The following is a 17,533-nucleotide window of genomic DNA, read 5'->3' as shown; positions in this document are numbered from 1 at the left end:
CACACACACACACTGGGAGAGAGAGAGAGAGCGCGCCTGGATAATGACAGAGGGTCTGGCCAGCATCAGTACACGGAAGTGGGTGAGCGCAGCGGGTGGGGTTTCGGGGTCCGGCAGTCGGTAGTGCAGGAAACGTTCCGTGTGTGCACGAGCCTCCGTTATCAATCAGCAGAAACCGATTATTGATGTCGCCGTTGCGCAGCCGCCCCGCGCGCCACCCATTACATCCATGTTGTCTACGGAGGAGGAGGATTCGGTAGGAGGCTAGCGTTAGCTAACGAGCCATTAGCGGGCGGATTTCACATGCATTTTCATGTTTTGACGTTGCTTAGCTCGCGCAACGTTGAGCGGATTTATTATCGCCACTAACGGATTGGAACTTTAAATGGCTGTCGCGCAGTTTACCGTTGGGCTACCTAGCTAGGTTAGCTAGCTAACGTTAGCTAGGAGGAGGATGTGCTTGCAGCTAGCTAGCTACCCAGCTGTTTATTTATATCAATGTTATGTAAGAACGGAGCCCGTTGTAGCCTAGCTAGCTATACGGAACTGCGTTAGCGAGTAATAATGAATAACGCGCAACAAGATATGTCTCCAGATTTCGTCTTGATGCGCCTGGTGTCCGCGGCCGAGTATGACCGCTTGGACGAGCCCGATGATTTGATGTCTGGGGGCGGCGGATTCGGTCCCGTTAAATCCGTGTTGGGTCATCACGGAAACAATATCAACAACGGGTTTGATTTGGACCCTAGCAGCCCCTCGACAGGCCTCGGCTCGGCCTCCCCGCACTACAGTTCACCGCTCCCTGGGAAAGGGGAGCTGGACAGCGGGGTGATGTTGACTCAGGCCCCGCCGGGGTCCGAGGCGCCGTTGTCCCCTCCGCCGTCCGGAGCCGGGGACTTCTCCGTGGCGGCGCAGCGATTCGTCGACTTCCCGGTACCGCACACACACGGCGCGGGCGGCCACGGCTCACGGGCGCAGCTGATGGTGTTCCAGAACCTGCTCCGGTCCAGCGACGGGATTCTAGAATGCGGGTTGGAGCAGCCGCCCCCGGGCTTCCTCCACCACCCGGTTACCGGCGGCGGGGAAGCGGAGAGACAGAGACAGCACCTGGACTCAGGAACAGTCAATGCTCCCGGTAGCACAACAGCCTCTACCGGGCCTGGTAGCGGTAAGGACAACAACACGCACTGCATCTCCTCTGCAGAAGAAAACATGCAACAGCAACAACAACCGCAGCACCTCCAGTGGCACCCGGTGCTGAAACTGTCCAAGGTGGTGTCTGACAGCTCCCAGAATGCACAGCAGGGGGTGTCGGCATTAGATTCTGATACTGGTTCGGTTCTGTGCCACCGACACCGGTTGCTGACAGACCGGCTGGCCAAATGGCCTCCGGGCCTGTTGGACCAAGCCCTGCGTTTGGGCCTCCTGGAGCCCAGGAAGAACTGCCCCTCTGGGGGAGAGGACCCTGTGCTCGCCCTGGCCCGGAGGCTGGGGCAGCTGGGGCACATCGCAGAGCTGAGGGAGGGGAGAGAGGGAGGAGGAGGTGGAGGGGAGGAGATTGTGCTCCCTCTGCCCCGGTGCTCCTGCCACAGTGTTCTGGCCTCGGGCACGGGCGGCATGGGGCCTGGTGAGGACCCGAGTGAGACCAGCGATGCTCTCTTGGTTCTAGAGGGCCTGGGGTCCGAAGAGGTGGGAGGGTTGGGAGAGGGAGGAGGAGAAGGGGATGCAGGGGAGATGGGGGATGCAGAGAAGGGAGAGAGGGCAGGGGGAGGAGGAGGAGGAGGGGGGACGCCTGGAGGAGCGGGGCCCGTTTTCTCCAGCGGGACTCTAAGCGGTTTGATGCGGCAGGTCCACAGACTGGCCGAGGAGGCTGGGGTCTGTACCGATCAGAGCTGTCGTCCCTCGCTGGCCGTCCTGGGCGCTGCGGTGTCGTTACCGCCCTGTGCTACCCCCCTCGCAGACCCCCACCCCACCATCACCAACGCCTCCGCACCCGGCCCCTATCCCCCCGCCCGGCCGCAGACCGCCCAGGCTACAGCAGCCCTCGCCGGGCTACAGGTCTTGCCGGACGCCCTCCCGTCCTCCAGCCCCAACCCCAGCCCACGGCCCCAGCATCAGCACCAGTCCCGCTCCCAGCCCCAGAGCCGAGCCACCACCCCCAAGCTTGGCATCGCCTCCGGGGGAGCGGGGCGGTCGGCCTCACCCCTGGTCGTCCTGGAAGGGGAGGTTGGAGGAAGAGGAGGAGGGGAAGGAGAGAAACCGCCCCGGGGAAAGTCGAGGAAAGGGGGGTCTCTGAAGGTGCGGCTCAGCAAGTTGTTCCGAACCAAGAGCTCCAGTGGGGGTTCGGGGGGCCTGCTGGACAAGAGGCCCTCCCTGGCATCATCCACCTCCTCTGGGGGGAGTCTGCTCGATGTGTGGGGGTCCACCTCCAGCAACACAGAACAGGACAGCGCCAGGTAAGGGGATGAAGGAGTAGTAATGGATATTTACGGTATACTTTAACATGGTAACAGAGTATGAAAATGTGCTAAGATGAGTTACAGACTGCTCTCCAATAAGAAAGAGGATACAACTGTAATAAAAAGGTGGTGATAAGAGCAGTAAACCTCAGTTTTGTTTACCCACCTAACTCTCTGGGCTTTTAGAGTATACTCACCATCCTAATTAACACTGAAAGCTGTAGGAAGGTGCGGTCACAGTATACCTTATGCATGTACAGTATACATTCACACCCCAACCAACTTGAGAAACTAGACGCTGGAAGTCCATTCATCATCTACACTCAGAGAATCTTTGTCCGGTGATGATCGCAGTCGCCTTGTTTCCTCTTTTGTCGGCACAGAAAAGTTGGTTGCAGCTGAAATCTCGTTCATGTTGTAGCATCGCCACATGTCCCACCTATTGCAGCCTGCAACACTAAGCACTACAACTAGGCTAGCGAGATCAGCATAGTGATGGGGTTGCTGGTGGTGAGAGCGTAAGAGAGTAATGGTACGTTCATGTGCTGGTGGGAAGGTCAGGACATCCGGGGCTTCCAAGTCAGCTGCTAAACAGCGTTGCAATCATGTGATATTTTGTCAGAAAAAGACCAACAACAAAAACCACAAACAAACACAGACGTCCTGTAGCTTAACAAGCTGATTTGACGAACTTGATTCAAACAAATGTTAGGTTAGTCTGGTGCATGTGTATGTGTTTTCTTACTGATGACTGACACTAAACTTGAGTTTTTCGTGTCATAACTCGGAAACTCAGGTAGCAAAATTTTCTCTGAGTTCTCTGACTTAAGCATCCGACTTTGGAGGCCGTTTATGTGAAATTTCCAAGTTCGTTTTTCCGATATATCCGTTAGCACATGAATGCACAGTAACAGCCACCTCCTTGACCGCCACCACACTACATCACTGCTTGGTGGCTGTGTGTTTGGACTCAGTGCTTGGAGTATGTTTGCTGGGAGGGTTGAAGGCAGAGAATTGGAGTATAAAGCCTCTGGTGCGTCCTGGTGGCTCAGGTGACTCAGGTGCATACCAAGTAACTTCGACCTGCTGGGTTTGAATCTGGTCTGGGAACTCTGTCTCCCACTCCTGTCCTGTCTCTCTCCACTGTTAACTATCAAATAAAGGCAAAAATCCACAAGAAATAGTCTAAAAAAAGAAAGAATATAAAGGGCATTCCCATTTAAATCAACGTCCTCCGCTGCCTTCTGCCTCTACTTGCCCCCGAGCTTGTTAAAAAAGAAAAGTGTAATATTTTCTGCCTGGCTCTTATTTCTTTACTTGGCTCTTTTCTGTCATATATGGACACAAGAATGCTCGGATGAAACTACATATTGCATAATATTCATATTGCATAACATTATCCTCAGAGCTCTGTGGTCCCCTTGCGCTCATTTTTTTGTTGTTGCTTGCAATGACGGCAACTTTATAATTCAGTGCTCTCACTGTTAAGTTGCTCTGGATACGGGTGCGAGCCAAATGTCTGAAATGTCAAATTCATTTTTAGCATGCTCCTGGAGATGCGGTAGATTTAGTATGGCAGCCGCAGAACTTTTGTTATTGTTGTCATGGCGATAAGCATCATTGCTGTACAGGAGACTGAGGCGTTACCATGGCAAAGGCATCGCCTGACTCAACATTTCCAACTTCCCGAGTCTTATGCTCTGTCCCACACATATGAAACGATGCTCATCTCCATGGCAACGTTGTTCAGATTTCACCGCAGCTGTACCAAGAGGATTTTTACCATGACACGCCAGGAAGTGTCCTTGTTGTTTGTTGAAGGGTTTGGGTGTTTGTCAGTCGTTCAGGACAGTTTACCTCAGTAATTTACTGCAGCGGTAACACCTGAGAGCCTGATCTTTACTGTGATTACGGGTCTGGTGGTGACTCAGTCGGCACGAGGCTCAGCAGAGTGCCGTCACTAGTGTCTGAAATTAACTTTCTGGCTCACCTGCCGAGGGCTGGTAACCCAAAATACATTTACCTGCCAGGAAAAGTTTTACAGGCCAAAATTAGGGTGGCAGCCAGCCGTAGAAATATGCCACCCTGCCCGCTTTCAATGCTGCTCCATGTATAGAGTCGGGTACTGCCACATCTTTGACCAATCAGTTTGTAATTCCTGTGCTTCACGGTTGTTAAAGGATAAGTTTGGTGATTTTGGACCTATATATGATTAGTCTCTTCCATCCTTGTAGTTCTTGGACCCACAGACAAATTTAACTCCTGACTCAGCTGTCAGTTGAGACAGGAGCTCCGCTGCCTCTTGCTGCTAACAATGAGTCCAAACTGTTTGTCAAAATATCTCTAAAAAAGAAAATGCCCCCCCCCCAAAACGTTTCCATGCCTGTCTGGATTGATGTCCACCTGCCTCCTGTTAGCATCTGTTAGCAATGCTAGTGGAGGTAAATGGGAATAAAACAATTTGTCTCAACAGTGACTGCAAGCCACTCGCTTTTCTCCCATAGCTGTCGTAATGGTAAGCATAAGTAATATAGCGGTTTGAAAGGAGAATATGGTGAGAATATGGTTCCATCTGCACACTTGGTTTGTTTTTTTTGCCTTTGAAACTGTTTAGTGCTTGATTCTTAGGCAGGACCTTTGCAAAAAAATAAAAAATAAAAGAGCCACATGTCAAATACATCTTGCAGGTAGAATAAAGGATAAATAGTGTATCGTATCACCTCTTCCCTCCTCTTTCTCATTCTCTCTCTCTCTTTTGATGTTTTCTCCATACAGTAGGTGGAAGATAGTTTCTGTTGTCTCTGAGGTTGTGTGTGTGTGTGTGTGTGGTTGTGAAAGTATGTGGTTTTTATCACGTTGAGGTGCCCTCTGCTGTGGTTTTTACAGTGAGACGTTTCATTAAAGAGCATCAAAAGACAATGTTTCGCTCTCTTTCTCCCACTTCGATTTTCTCTCTCACTTCCTTGTTCTCTTCCTCTCTACCCCCCTCTCTCTCTCTTTCTCTCTCTCTCTTCATCTCCCCTTCATCTCCCTGGCTCTATCATTCTGGCCCTCTGGTGCATCTATTTTCTGGATGCTCTGCCTCTGACCCTTGACCTCCTTAAGCATGGTTGCTTGTAATATTACTGATGCAGGAACTGAAGCGTATTCTTCTGTTGGACTCACTGAAAAGTCATTCTGGATATGTTGGCTGCCTTTTTAAATGTGAAAGCCTTTACCTTCTCTGTCTCTCTGTTAGGCTGCAGGTCTCCAGGCCCCAAAGTGCCTTCTCACCGGTGCCCTTCACTCCCGCATTCACCGGTAAGTGTAACTGTGTGTGTGTGTGTGTGTGTGCACATGTCGGTGTGTCGGTGGGGTATTTTTACCTGACATTGTGTGACCGTTTGCTGTTAGCGAGGGATGGGATGTTTCTGGGGTTGTTTTTTGGGACGCAGTGCTCCCGTTCGTATCTGCTGGACATTCATATTTTTTCAGCTTTTTGCTGCGCAGTAATTAAGTAATTTAATCTAGTATTGAATCTTAAAGGAAAAATTCACACTGGAACACTTTCAGTGTGAATTAAAAAATAGCTATTGGCGATGTGCCTTGCATTTCTGGGTCTGTTTTGTTGTTTGGTGTATTTCTCTTCTTCGTGGATAACGGGCCAATCGTAGACGACGTCACGATATCAGAAAATGTTGAAGGGGTTACCGCTGTTTACATCAGCGGTAAACGTCAGGTTTTGGTGTCAGTCCCTCAGAATCAAAGAGCGCGGGCTTCTTTCTAGAGCTGCCATTTTGCACCAAGAGACGTTCAACAATCATACAGGGAGAAATACATCGTAGAAGAGGAGAGACCAGTTTCTGGAAATAGACCGGAATGCAATGCAGCCGCAAGACAGGTTGGGGTTTGAGTGAGGGGCGCCGGTCATTCTGGGAAACGTAGGAAATCACTAACTGAAGCAGAAGTAGATGAGTCAGGTTGTTGAGGTAAAATGGGTTCACTAAATAGTAAATTGTAAAACTTCATCACAAAATAACTCCTTGCATGCCATCACAGAACAATATCTAACAGTATAGGAGTATCTGAGGATTTGTCTTAAAAAAAAGTGACTGAAAGTGACAGCTCTCAGTTGGGACTTGTATAAGCTGCACAATTTACACTTCAATATCTCAATTTCAGGCCTTAAAAGGTTTTAAAAGTCCTAAATACAGTTATTAGAGGTATAACTTTTTCCACCATGTAATGACAGGTTTCTTTGCCCTGCATTCCCACTCTCAGATGCATCCACAACAGACTTAGTAGAACAATCTGCATCCTGTCTGCTTTACTAAACACAGTTGGACTTCATGTCCCTTAATTAATTTCCTGGTGTCCACATTTATAGTTTCACAACTGTCATTAGCTAGGTTCAAAGGGAAATAGGCTGGTTTTGACAGCTTTGTTTTTGTGGTTTTTAAATTGCTCTTAAATTTAATTCCAGGTAGCAAGTCTTAAATCTGGTTAGTTGATTTAGTTTAACAGTGACTGTCCTGCAGGAAACTCTGCTTGTGTTGTACTGGATCTTATTTATCAGCTGTTTCTTCTCCTTAACTCCTTCTAAAGATCGACTTCCTGGTCTCTTCTTCTGTTTTTCCAGCTCTTCCTTCTTCTTCTACTGTTTAAGATCAGCTGTTCTGCTGCACACTAACCTCTTTCACAGTTCTATTTTAACATTTCTATCTCTCCTCCTCTGTGTGTGTGTGTGTGTGTGTGGGGGTGTGTGTGCAGGTGAGACGGTGTCTCTAGTTGATGTGGATATTTCTCGGAGGGGGGTCAACTCTCTGCACCCCCCGACCCCCCCTCCCCCGCCCAGACGGAGCCTCAGTCTGCTTGGTACTCTTTCTGCCTTTCTTTCTGCCTTTCTTTCTGTCCTCCTTTTGTTTCTGTTTTCCTTTCTTCCCATCTTTCCTTCTGTCTTGCTTTCTTTTTCTCTCCCTCTTCAACGCTGTAAGGAAGTCATTCTTTTCATTCTGCTTCCGGTGTCGGTCTTCCCTGCCGCTGATCCTGTCTTAGTCAGCAAGCATAAAACATAAAGAACAAATCATTTTCAACAGTGAAACTTCTAAGTGTACACATGCAGTATGTGCTGGCCAGTGAGCCGACTTTTTCTTTTTTAACCGTTGTGCCACAATGGTGGGTGAAAAACAAGATTCACTGGCCACTATCACTATTTTACTAGCCAAAACGTTGAAAACCTGATGTGGCTGCTGGCTGATAGTAGTTTGCTGTTGATGTTAACGCTGACATGCATCTGTCTCTAGAAAATGTGACATGTACATTACCAGTCAGAAGTTTGGACACACCACATTTTTCTTTATTTTTACTCTATTTTCCACATTTTAGAATAATAGTAAAAACATCAAAACTATGAAATAACACAAATGGAATCATGCAGTGACCAAAAAAGTGTTAAACAAATCAAAACTATCTTATATTTTTGATTCTTTAAAGCAGCCGCCCTTTGCCTTGATGGAAAGGCGAAAGGCTTTGGAAAGAAATTCATACATAGGATCAACTTCACTATTTATATTTGTCTAAGAAACAGATTTCACGCATTTAAGCAGAAGCCTTTAGATCAAAATGGCTTTAAGAGAATGAGAAACATAGTAGATTCAGTCAGGTGGGTCCAGACTTTTGACTGGTAGAGTATGAGTAAATAAAGTCAGACAAACCTAAACATGGATGGATGGGTGAATGGACAGGTACATAGACGGGTAGATGAATAGATACATAGATAGACAAATATCGTAGATTCGGTTAGATACAATTTGGGTAAGATAACTGGGCAAGATATAGATAGACAGATGAATGTGTAGATAAAATGCTAAAATATTGACACGGTTTACTGTTGCTCCAGATGACTTTGGCGGGCCTCCGCAGCAGCAGGGGCCGTTCCTGGAGCGCAGTGTGGGGGCTTCCATGCAGTCTCTCCCCCCGCGGCCGCTGGCCCTGCCCCCCTCCCTCAGCACCATCCAGCACAGCCTCAGCCTCAACGGTGAGACACACACACACACGCACACACACATACACACACACAGAGTCTCACAAAATTTCTGGAAATGAGCACAAACTCTCAAACGCAGATTACGTGTTGTTACGAATGATGTGAAAATTACGTTTCTCCACCATGAAAGGATTATGTGACGGCAGCAGGAATTGGATACGGCATTTTTATGTGTTTTTCACATGAAAAGGTTCGCTAACAGTTAAGGTTAGGCGACTAAAACAACTTCATTTAAGATTAGGTTACGTTTTGGTCATGGTTAAATAAATGGAAACTTCCCTCCCAGTAGCAAACTTGTTGTCATGAGTTGAGAATTGAACCCAGGTTGCCGAAGTTGAAGGTAAATGTCCTGTTTGGAAAATTTGAACTCCATTACCCAGAAGTCCTGTAAGGTGAGGTCAGTAAACGTCACACAGCTCGCTCATGTTACCCATCCCGGCCGGACTGGGATGCTTTATACCAAACAGACAAGAGAGGAAAAGATCTAACGTTGGAGAGTCCAGCTTCCTCTGCTGCTGTTTAGGAGACAGTTTGGATTTCACTCTGAAGTTTTGATTCCTGTGGGCAGTGAAGATTTCTCACCAGAGTTCATACCCAACACCAGAATTTAATTTGGCCCAAAAAGGCGAATCTGTGTTGTCTCAATCAGTGGGGATGGGACACTCTTCACTGTTGCAGCCCCTTTATGATTTACATTGATATGAAGGGTGTGTTTTTACATACAAATCTTGTGTACAGCTTTAATAATTGTGGATTTTCCTGCAGTATAGACACATGTGATGTGTGTCTCGCTCATTGTAAGTCAGTCTGGATGAGAGTGTCAGCCAAGCCTCATTTCATTCAGAGCAGTGGGTCGTAATCCTGATCCTCGGGACGTAGAGCCCTGCTGGTTTTTGTTTTAGCCCTCTAATCAGACTGATTTACACCTGGGGTTCAAGGTGAATGTGGTTAACTTCAGTTAACCCTGGTAGGATAGAACAGTGGCTCTCAACCTGGGGGTCAGGACCCCTCAGAGGTTCGCAAAATAATTTTAGTATGTCTATTTTTTCTGTTTTTTCTCTAACTTTTGCTTTTTCTCATGAAATACTGAATAGTTTTCAGCCTCTTGGCCTCTGATGATGATTGAAACAAGCTGAAAAGGGAAAATCATTCATTATATTATTCTTTCTCCATGCACTCCTGTAACGGGGGGGGGTCGAGTCGTTTTAAGGGGTTATGAGCCAAAAAGGTTTAGAACCATTGGGATAGAAAACCAGCAGTACTCTGGATCCCGAGGACCAGGATGGAAAACCACTGATGTAGAGAATTCACTGTAGTTGAAAATAGTAAAGAAGGTGATGTAAGGCACAATGAAAAATCATAGAAATTAAAAATTCTGATAACAGCATCTAGTGAAATAATCAGGATTGCCATTTAAGCCCTAATCTTGAATCTATGTATGTGTGTGTGTGTGTGTGTGTGTGTGTGTGTGTGTTGATCCAGACACCTTCCTGCGGGGTTTGCCGAGGCCGGTGCCCTTGCGTCCCGACGGCCAGCCCGCCCCTCCCAGGCTGGGACCCCGCCCCCTCCTCTGCCCGCTCAGCCGGCCCGACGCCAGCAGCTTCGCCACCAGCCTCCGTGAACTGGAAAAGGTCGGGACCTTTCTTTTACCAGTTAGTGGTTCCCAAACTGGGGTCCGGGAACCAGCAGGGGGGCGTACAGGGGCTCCCAAGGGTCCCCAGCAAAATGAGGAATCGTTTTGTTTCATTTGTTTCGTTCTCCCTAGAAGTTGAAGTAGAGAATTATAAGGGTGACGATTTTGTTCATAAGTTGAACAAAGTGAGCTTTCACATTCCTATTGAAAGTGATTTCAGATGAGTAACCTTTAACATGGTTTGGTAAACTCTTCCACAACTGTGTCCATATTAACACAATAGACATGATCCTAAGCTGGTTCTGTTGGATGTGAATGTGTCTCCAGTGCGGCTGGTACTGGGGTCCGATGAACTGGGAGGACGCAGAGATGAAGCTGAAGGGGAAACCGGACGGCTCCTTCCTGGTCCGGGACAGTTCAGACCCGCGATACATCCTCAGCCTCAGCTTCAGGTCGCAGGGAGTCACACACCACACACGCATGGAGCACTACCGGGGTGAGACACACACACACACACACACACAGTCATAAACACACACACACCACATGCACTTAGCACTACAGGGGCAGGAGACACTCATTCTCATACAGTCATGGGGCTACAGGGTGAAGACACTTTATTCTGCTTAAACTCAAAGTTGAGTGCTGGTAGTAACAGAGTGAGCAAGAGGTCAAAGGGCGTAAGGAGCGTTACATCAATCTCTTTGCTCTGCAAAAGTTTGACAACTTTCAAGGTATCTAACTGCTGTTAGCTAGCTAATCTGAAGTAAGAAAGGGGATAACGCTGTTGAAAATAAAAATGGACAGGAGAAAGTTGGCTCTGCTTGGTGATGAGGAGCCCATTCTTAAGCTACTTGACTTCCTGTTGGGGACAAAAAAGCAGTTTTATCATCAAAAGCTCCGCCTGCTTGTTCAGCTTGTGAAACTGAGGATGGTGACATTGGTGACGAAATATGCTGCACGGCTAAATTTGAGGCACGCTCAACCCAGAGCGCCTGCAGCAGCGCTTCAAAACACAATGTGTCCTGAACGCGAGGGGCTCAGTTTGGGGGAGACGCACGCCTGCCACGACCAAACCACTGAGAATATCTGGAAACAAGCATGTCATTCGTGATAAACTGCTAAACTGACTCAACTGGGATTAGAACCTGGGATTTAAACCGAGCAAAACTCAAAGTGATGCAGCAGTCCGGCTCATAGAGTCTTTATAGCTGTGTCCTGCAGGGGCACATGCACAGTAAAGTTTTTTTTATATAATTTTTGCGACCGACCGACCGTCAAAGTGACTCATACTAGTTGCTGGTCGCAGCTAAAAATGGCACAGGCATGTTCAGAAAAGTGTCCTATGTGATCACGGCCTAAGACACACACACACATACACACATCCATAAAAACATATAGCACTCTTAACAGCACATAAGCCCCTATACTCATGGGTCCACTACTGGGTTAAGACACATACTGACACTACACACACACACACACTGATAGCATGTACAAACTCACTCAGTCATGGCAAGGTGATCTTGGTGAAAAAATGCCTCGTATGCAGAAATTCACAGACCCCCCTCCTCCTCCTCCTCCTCCTCCTCCTCCTCCCCCTCCTCCTCCTCCAGGTACCTTCAGCCTGTGGTGTCATCCTAAGTTTGAGGATCGCTGCCACTCGGTGGTGGAGTTTATAGAGAGAGCCATCATGCACTCCAAGAATGGAAAGTTCCTCTACTTCCTCCGCTCCAGAGTGCCGGGTAACTGCCCAACAGTCACTGAATCAGATGTGACCGCCTGTCTGTGTGTTTATCTGTCTGTCTCTCTCTATAATATCGGTGTATATAGGCCTATATCTTGTGTCTTCTTGGAATGTAATGTTTTTCATATGTGTTTTTATGGACTGTGTGATCTGTCTTTTATATCTGTCTGCTATTTCTGCTGTGGGATCTGTTTTTCTCGGGGATTAATAAAGTCTATCTATCTATCTATCTATCTATCTATCTATCTAATGGTCATATCTGTGTGTGTGTGTGTTTCCTGCAGGCCTGCCCCCGACCCCAGTCCAGCTCCTGTACCCAGTGTCCAGGTTCAGTAGCGTCAAGTCCCTGCAGCACCTCTGTCGTTTCTGCATCCGACAGCTGGTCCGCATCGACCACATCCAAGAGCTGCCCCTGCCCACGTACGTATACACACACACACACACCTACACACACACACACACACCTACACACACACACACACACACAGCTGGTCCACATCGACCGCATCCAAGAGCTGCCCCAAATTAGATTCCTGATTTGTTTCATATTTGAATAACAAAACTGAGAACGAAACTAACACTAACAACTAACACTCCCTCTCTCTCTCTCTCTCTCTCTCTCTCTCTCTCCCCCTCTCTCCCTCTCTCTCTCTCTCTCTCTCTCTCTCTCTCTCTCTCTCTCTCTCTCTCTCTCTCTCTGTAGGCCTCTGATCATCTATCTGAGGAAGTTCTACTACTACGACCCCGAGGAGGAGATGTACCTGTCAATCAAGGAGAGGGGGCAGGACCAGAACACCCAGCCGGGGGTGGAGTCTCAAACGTAGCGCTGGAGCCTGATTGGATAAAGTGAGTGATTGTCATTTTGGTATTATTATTATTATTATTACACTATTTTTCTTCTTGGTGGATAACGGGCCAATCGTAGACGAGGTGACGTCACCTCCAGATATTTCCAGCAGCTACAGTGGAGTTTGATATGAGAAAATGTTTCAGGATGTAAAACATCAGCGGTAAACGTCAGGTTTTGGTGTCAGTCCCTCAGAATCAAAGAGCGAGGGCTTCTTTCTAGAGCCGCCATTTTGCACCAAGAGACGTTCAACAATCATACAGGGAGAAATCCATCGTAGAAGAGGAGAGAGACCAATTTCTCCACCCACAGGAGCAGGAGAGAGACCAGAATGCAATGCAGCACCAAGACATGTTGGGTTTTAAAGTTTCACTGGAAAACTCTCTTCTGTTCTTACAATGCAATTGCTATCGTTACTGCCCCTCTTATATAACCCACAGCTGAATGCAACAAGTTCACGACCCTTCTCTGGGGGTTGTCAAAAGGCATTCTGGGAAATGTAGAAAATCACTAACTGAACGAGGCAGGTTGAGGGAAAATGGGAACAGGAAAAAAGTAAATTACCACACTTTATCACAAGGTAACTCCTAGAATGCATGACACACCACAGACTGATGATGAATAGAGTGTAAGAGCATCCAAAGGTTTAAGTTTACCTTTAAAGCTGCATTAGGAAACTTTACAAATGGCAGCGAGAGGTAACTGCTTGAAAAATATGAACTTTAAAACACAGAAATCATCTAACGTGATGTCAGTAAACTGCACACAGTACTTTGATGTTTACCAGTTTCGATTTGTCCCTTCCTGTGTGGAGATTTCCCGTCATACCCAACACCAGAATTTAATTCCACAGCGTTTCAGTTCGAGCCCCACTTCATGAATTATGCTACAAAACAGATGTATTTTAACATAAAAACCTTAAGAAAAGCACTAAAGAATGCAAAAAATACAAAGTTAACGTTTCCTCTCTTCTGTCCCTTTCCAGGTGTTTTTTTGTTTTGTTTTGTTTTTGATACCTGAACAGCTGACCTGAGGACTGACACACACACATGCAATTGGATACAGTCTCCCTCCAGAGACAAGGCTGCGGCCAATCAGCTCCCTCAGCTCGGTTCTGTATCCGGGCGGAGTTTCAGATGATCCACCCTCCCCAAGCTCTCTGATTGGCTCGCGGGGAGTGGGGGAGGGACAGGGGATGTGGAGACTCCGCCTCTCTGTTGATGTCATCGCTGAGCAGCTGAACTTGAGGAAAAGTGATAGACTGTTAGCGAAGATGCTAACTCGCTAAAAAGGAAAAAAAACAACAACAACCCCCGCCTGAGTAGTAAAATATTTTGTCGCCTCTAGAATCCTTTTGCTTCCGAAACTTTAACCTGGAAATGACAAGACACTTTGTCATTAACACTTGACTTTACAATGGCCTTATTCCTACATATTAACCTGTGTATTAACATATGGAAAAATATCAGAAGTACACAGTAACACTGCCAGTACTGACAGAGGCGATACTCCCACGCACCTAATGAAAATGTGATGAAATTTTGGTAAGTAGGCAGCTCATTGTTGTAACACAGTGCTAACACAGTAGTATTGTGTATTTACAATATTTCCCATAGGTTAATACACAGATTAACACACTATAGTAAGGTAATTGTAAAGAAAAGTGTTACAGCCGCTCTTCCTGATGCTCACTGGCTCCTTTAATTGATAACCTCCTCTAATCGAGACATCAGACACTAAACCTTAACAAGGAAAAGAAAGTTCCTGTTAGATATTTGCATCTTGACTTCTCAGCCCTAGAATTAAAACTGCAAAAAACCAAGAGAAAACAGTAATTCATAATGCTAATTTTGATTTTTGGAGGGTACAAAGTGCTATACAGGCTATCAGACATGAATTAAAAATGGGGATAAAGAGGAATGAAAGTGGACTACAAGAACAGGAATAGGTCAAAATAAATGACATCAAAGTTTGTCCATACAAATGTACATTAGAGAAGAAGAAGAGAAGTTATTTTATGATCTATTTCTGATTTTCCAATAATAGGTCAATGCAATAGTAAAAATATCTCCTTTGTTAATAGTCATGCCATGTCCTCATTCATGGTATTTAATTTTGTCGGCTGTTTTGTTAGGCAAACAACAGGTGCTGACATTGGCCAATGAGCAGCTTGCACGGCAGTGCATCACATTGGTGGGAAATGCTAAATTGCCAGGAAAACTATAATTTTCACACTGGGAAGCATTAGGATCCTAAAGGCGACTTGCCGGACTGACTGTTACGGCAGTATTACCAAAAAAAAAAACAAGGAAAAAAAAAGGCTTACCATGACTACTACCGTACTGCGACGTTACCTTGACGACGTCACGACCGGAACGAGGAAGTGTATGAACTGGGGTTTAAAAACACTGAACATTGTGTGAGTGAGACGTTGCTTTGGGTGAGTTTTGTCCCGGCAGAGACGCAGACTGTAAGCGTCGAAGCCGAGGTCCGAGCCCCCGCCGGGAAACTCCCAAGATGTCAAAGCGGGGGGAGGGGGGGGGGGGATCGCGAGGCCTCAGAGGAGTCGAGGCGAAGGAATCGTATCAGGAAGAGACCAAGAAGACAGAAAGGAAGTGTTATACCGCACACTGAGAGGCGAGAGAGAGGTGAAGCACGTTGTTCACTCCAACGCACCTGCTGATCAAGTAGTAATCTGCGAGATCCTGTATCTTTTCTTTTGTCTCCATCTTCGTCGCTCAGCCTCACTGTGGTGTTTCTGCACTGCACTTCCCAGAGATCACCTGTCAATCAAACAGTGTGGGCGGAGCTTGGATTTTCTGTTGCTGCAGTTTGAGTTTCTCTTTTCTCTGTCTGTTCAGCCATGGTGGCTATCGCTGCTCATGCTAACTACCCAGTTCTTCTTCTTCTGTTGATTCCAAACGAAACGGAAACGTAAAACGCATCACTTCCTGTGCAGCAGAGGATTTTTCCCCAGGAAAGAGCGACCCGACACCGGCTGTTTAGAACAGGCAGAGGAGAAGATTTATGAACTGGATATAGTCACTGTTGTGTTATAGCAGTCGGTGATAGAGAGTTGCGAAACGGACATTTATTTATATGAAAAGGTCGCAGATTATTACTTTAAAGGTAGGAAGTGGAACGGCTCTGAGGTCTTTCAGTGTGCGGTAGAATCCTCTCTTCCTGTATGGAGGGTTGTTCCTGCCCAAACCAGCAGCTCACAGGGCGTCTGCAGCCTGGAGAGACTGGGAACCACAGACCTGCAGGACGGACTCGTACAAATTTCTCTGCTGCCTGGTTGACGAAAAGCCCACATGACCTGCACCTTCCAGACTGGCTGTATGTACTGACAGTGTGTGTGTGTGTGTGTGTGTGTGTGTGACTGTCTGTCCCCGAGCGCACGTTTCTGTATATATTTGTATGTGTGTGTAAATATTGTATGATGGATATATTTGTAGCAGACCAGAGTTACTAGGTGGAAAAAGTGTCATTGGCATAGTGTGCGTGTGTGTGTGTGAGTACGCGAGTGTGCGCGCGAATGTGTGTGATATCACTGAGGTATGGTCTGCTCAGAGCTGAACTGGAATCCTCTTGCTAGACGTCTTTTACCGGACAAAACCGCGTTACCAGAACAAATAAAAAATAAAAACTGTCAGTGGAAATAAAGAAAGATGACATGCCTCTTTCTTTCTTTGAATAACACACACACACACACACAGAGGCAAGGTGACCTGACCCTTGACTACTTTACTATCCGTTGTTTGTAATGTCGGTGATGTAGGAATTGAAGCTTATTCTACTGTTTTACTAATTGTAAAAAGCTCTGGATTAAGTGTCAAATATAAGTAGCAGCTAATGTTGCTGTTTGTGTTTGTTCCTGAGGGAAAATAGACATTTGTTTTCCTTTTGACCAACACAAAGTAATTTCTCATGAACAGCTATCTGCCAGAACAGAAGTTTTTAAACTTAAATTTAAACCATAACCCTACGTTTTGTTTTGTTTTTTAACTTAAAATAGAGTTCATGGCAGTTCATTGCAGTTTTATCAGCCTGGAAATAACAATCCACAAAGGAATATTAGGCCTTATTCCAGTGTATTAACCTGTGGATTAACCTATGGGGAAATATGGTAAGTACACAATAGGCTATTACAGTTGAAGTACTTGATGAAAATCTCCCTAATACACAGTACTTACAACAATGTAACACACCATTCCAATGGCTTCATTAAAACAGTGTTACACCATTGTAAGTACATGATGTATTCAGGAGACACAGTAATGTTATGTACTTATACGATACCTTCCCATGGGTAAATACATTGGAATAACGCCATTGAAAAGTGTTGCTGAATATTGTTTTATATGAAAATGCGTCGAATCCCTTTTATGTTTAATTCTCTAATATAACCTGATTGGAAAATGCCTCATGGAGTTTTGAACACAGCCACCAGAGGGTGACATGATGACTTCTTCTCAGGGTGGAAAAGCCTCTGAAACAGCATTTAGAGCATCATGGGACACTAAAACTCTCCACTGAAACCCAGACTGATGAAACTCTTTTAGTGTCAGCAGCTCTTTAAGGCAGACTGACCCACCACACCTGTTCAGTGGTAGAGAAACTCTGGGATTCATTAGGCCTTTAAAAGTTGCACCTACAACAAAGGTAGGCCTACAACGTTAAAATACTACTTACAGGTGAATGCAGCAAAAACTTTTAACGCTGGATACTGACACTAAGGTATATTTCACTGCTAATACTAGTTTTATTTAAGTAAGACTTTGACTGCAGGGCTTTTAATGTGTTTTTATATTTTTTTTCA

General features: G+C 46.2%; 1 protein-coding gene across 1 annotated transcript; it reads left to right on the top strand.

Moving 5' to 3' along the window:
* Positions 1 to 381: 381 nt before the first annotated feature.
* LOC139910840 (uncharacterized) lies at positions 382 to 16,381 on the top strand. Its single transcript, XM_078284905.1, has 11 exons — positions 382 to 1,933; positions 1,997 to 2,456; positions 5,698 to 5,759; positions 7,209 to 7,313; positions 8,338 to 8,475; positions 9,967 to 10,115; positions 10,445 to 10,613; positions 11,734 to 11,862; positions 12,149 to 12,284; positions 12,568 to 12,710; positions 13,697 to 16,381. Exons 1-10 carry the CDS (start codon positions 565 to 567, stop codon positions 12,686 to 12,688), a joined length of 2,838 nt encoding a protein of 945 aa, XP_078141031.1. The 5' UTR covers positions 382 to 564; the 3' UTR covers positions 12,689 to 12,710; positions 13,697 to 16,381.
* Positions 16,382 to 17,533: the final 1,152 nt, after the last annotated feature.

Source organism: Centroberyx gerrardi, chromosome 7, assembly GCF_048128805.1.
Source record: "Centroberyx gerrardi isolate f3 chromosome 7, fCenGer3.hap1.cur.20231027, whole genome shotgun sequence".
Taxonomy (NCBI): domain Eukaryota; kingdom Metazoa; phylum Chordata; class Actinopteri; order Beryciformes; family Berycidae; genus Centroberyx; species Centroberyx gerrardi.
Note: the sequence above shows the minus strand (reverse complement) of the source record. Positions and strands in the feature narration are given on the sequence as shown.

Excerpts from the sequence above, each read along its gene's own strand:
- LOC139910840 (XM_078284905.1), top strand. The coding sequence starts at position 565 with ATGAATAACGCGCAACAAGATATGTCTCCAGATTTCGTCTTGATGCGC. Across the intron at positions 8,476-9,966 it reads GCACAGCCTCAGCCTCAACG|ACACCTTCCTGCGGGGTTTG; the intron begins GTGAGACACACA and ends GTGTTGATCCAG. Across the intron at positions 11,863-12,148 it reads CCTCCGCTCCAGAGTGCCGG|GCCTGCCCCCGACCCCAGTC; the intron begins GTAACTGCCCAA and ends TGTTTCCTGCAG.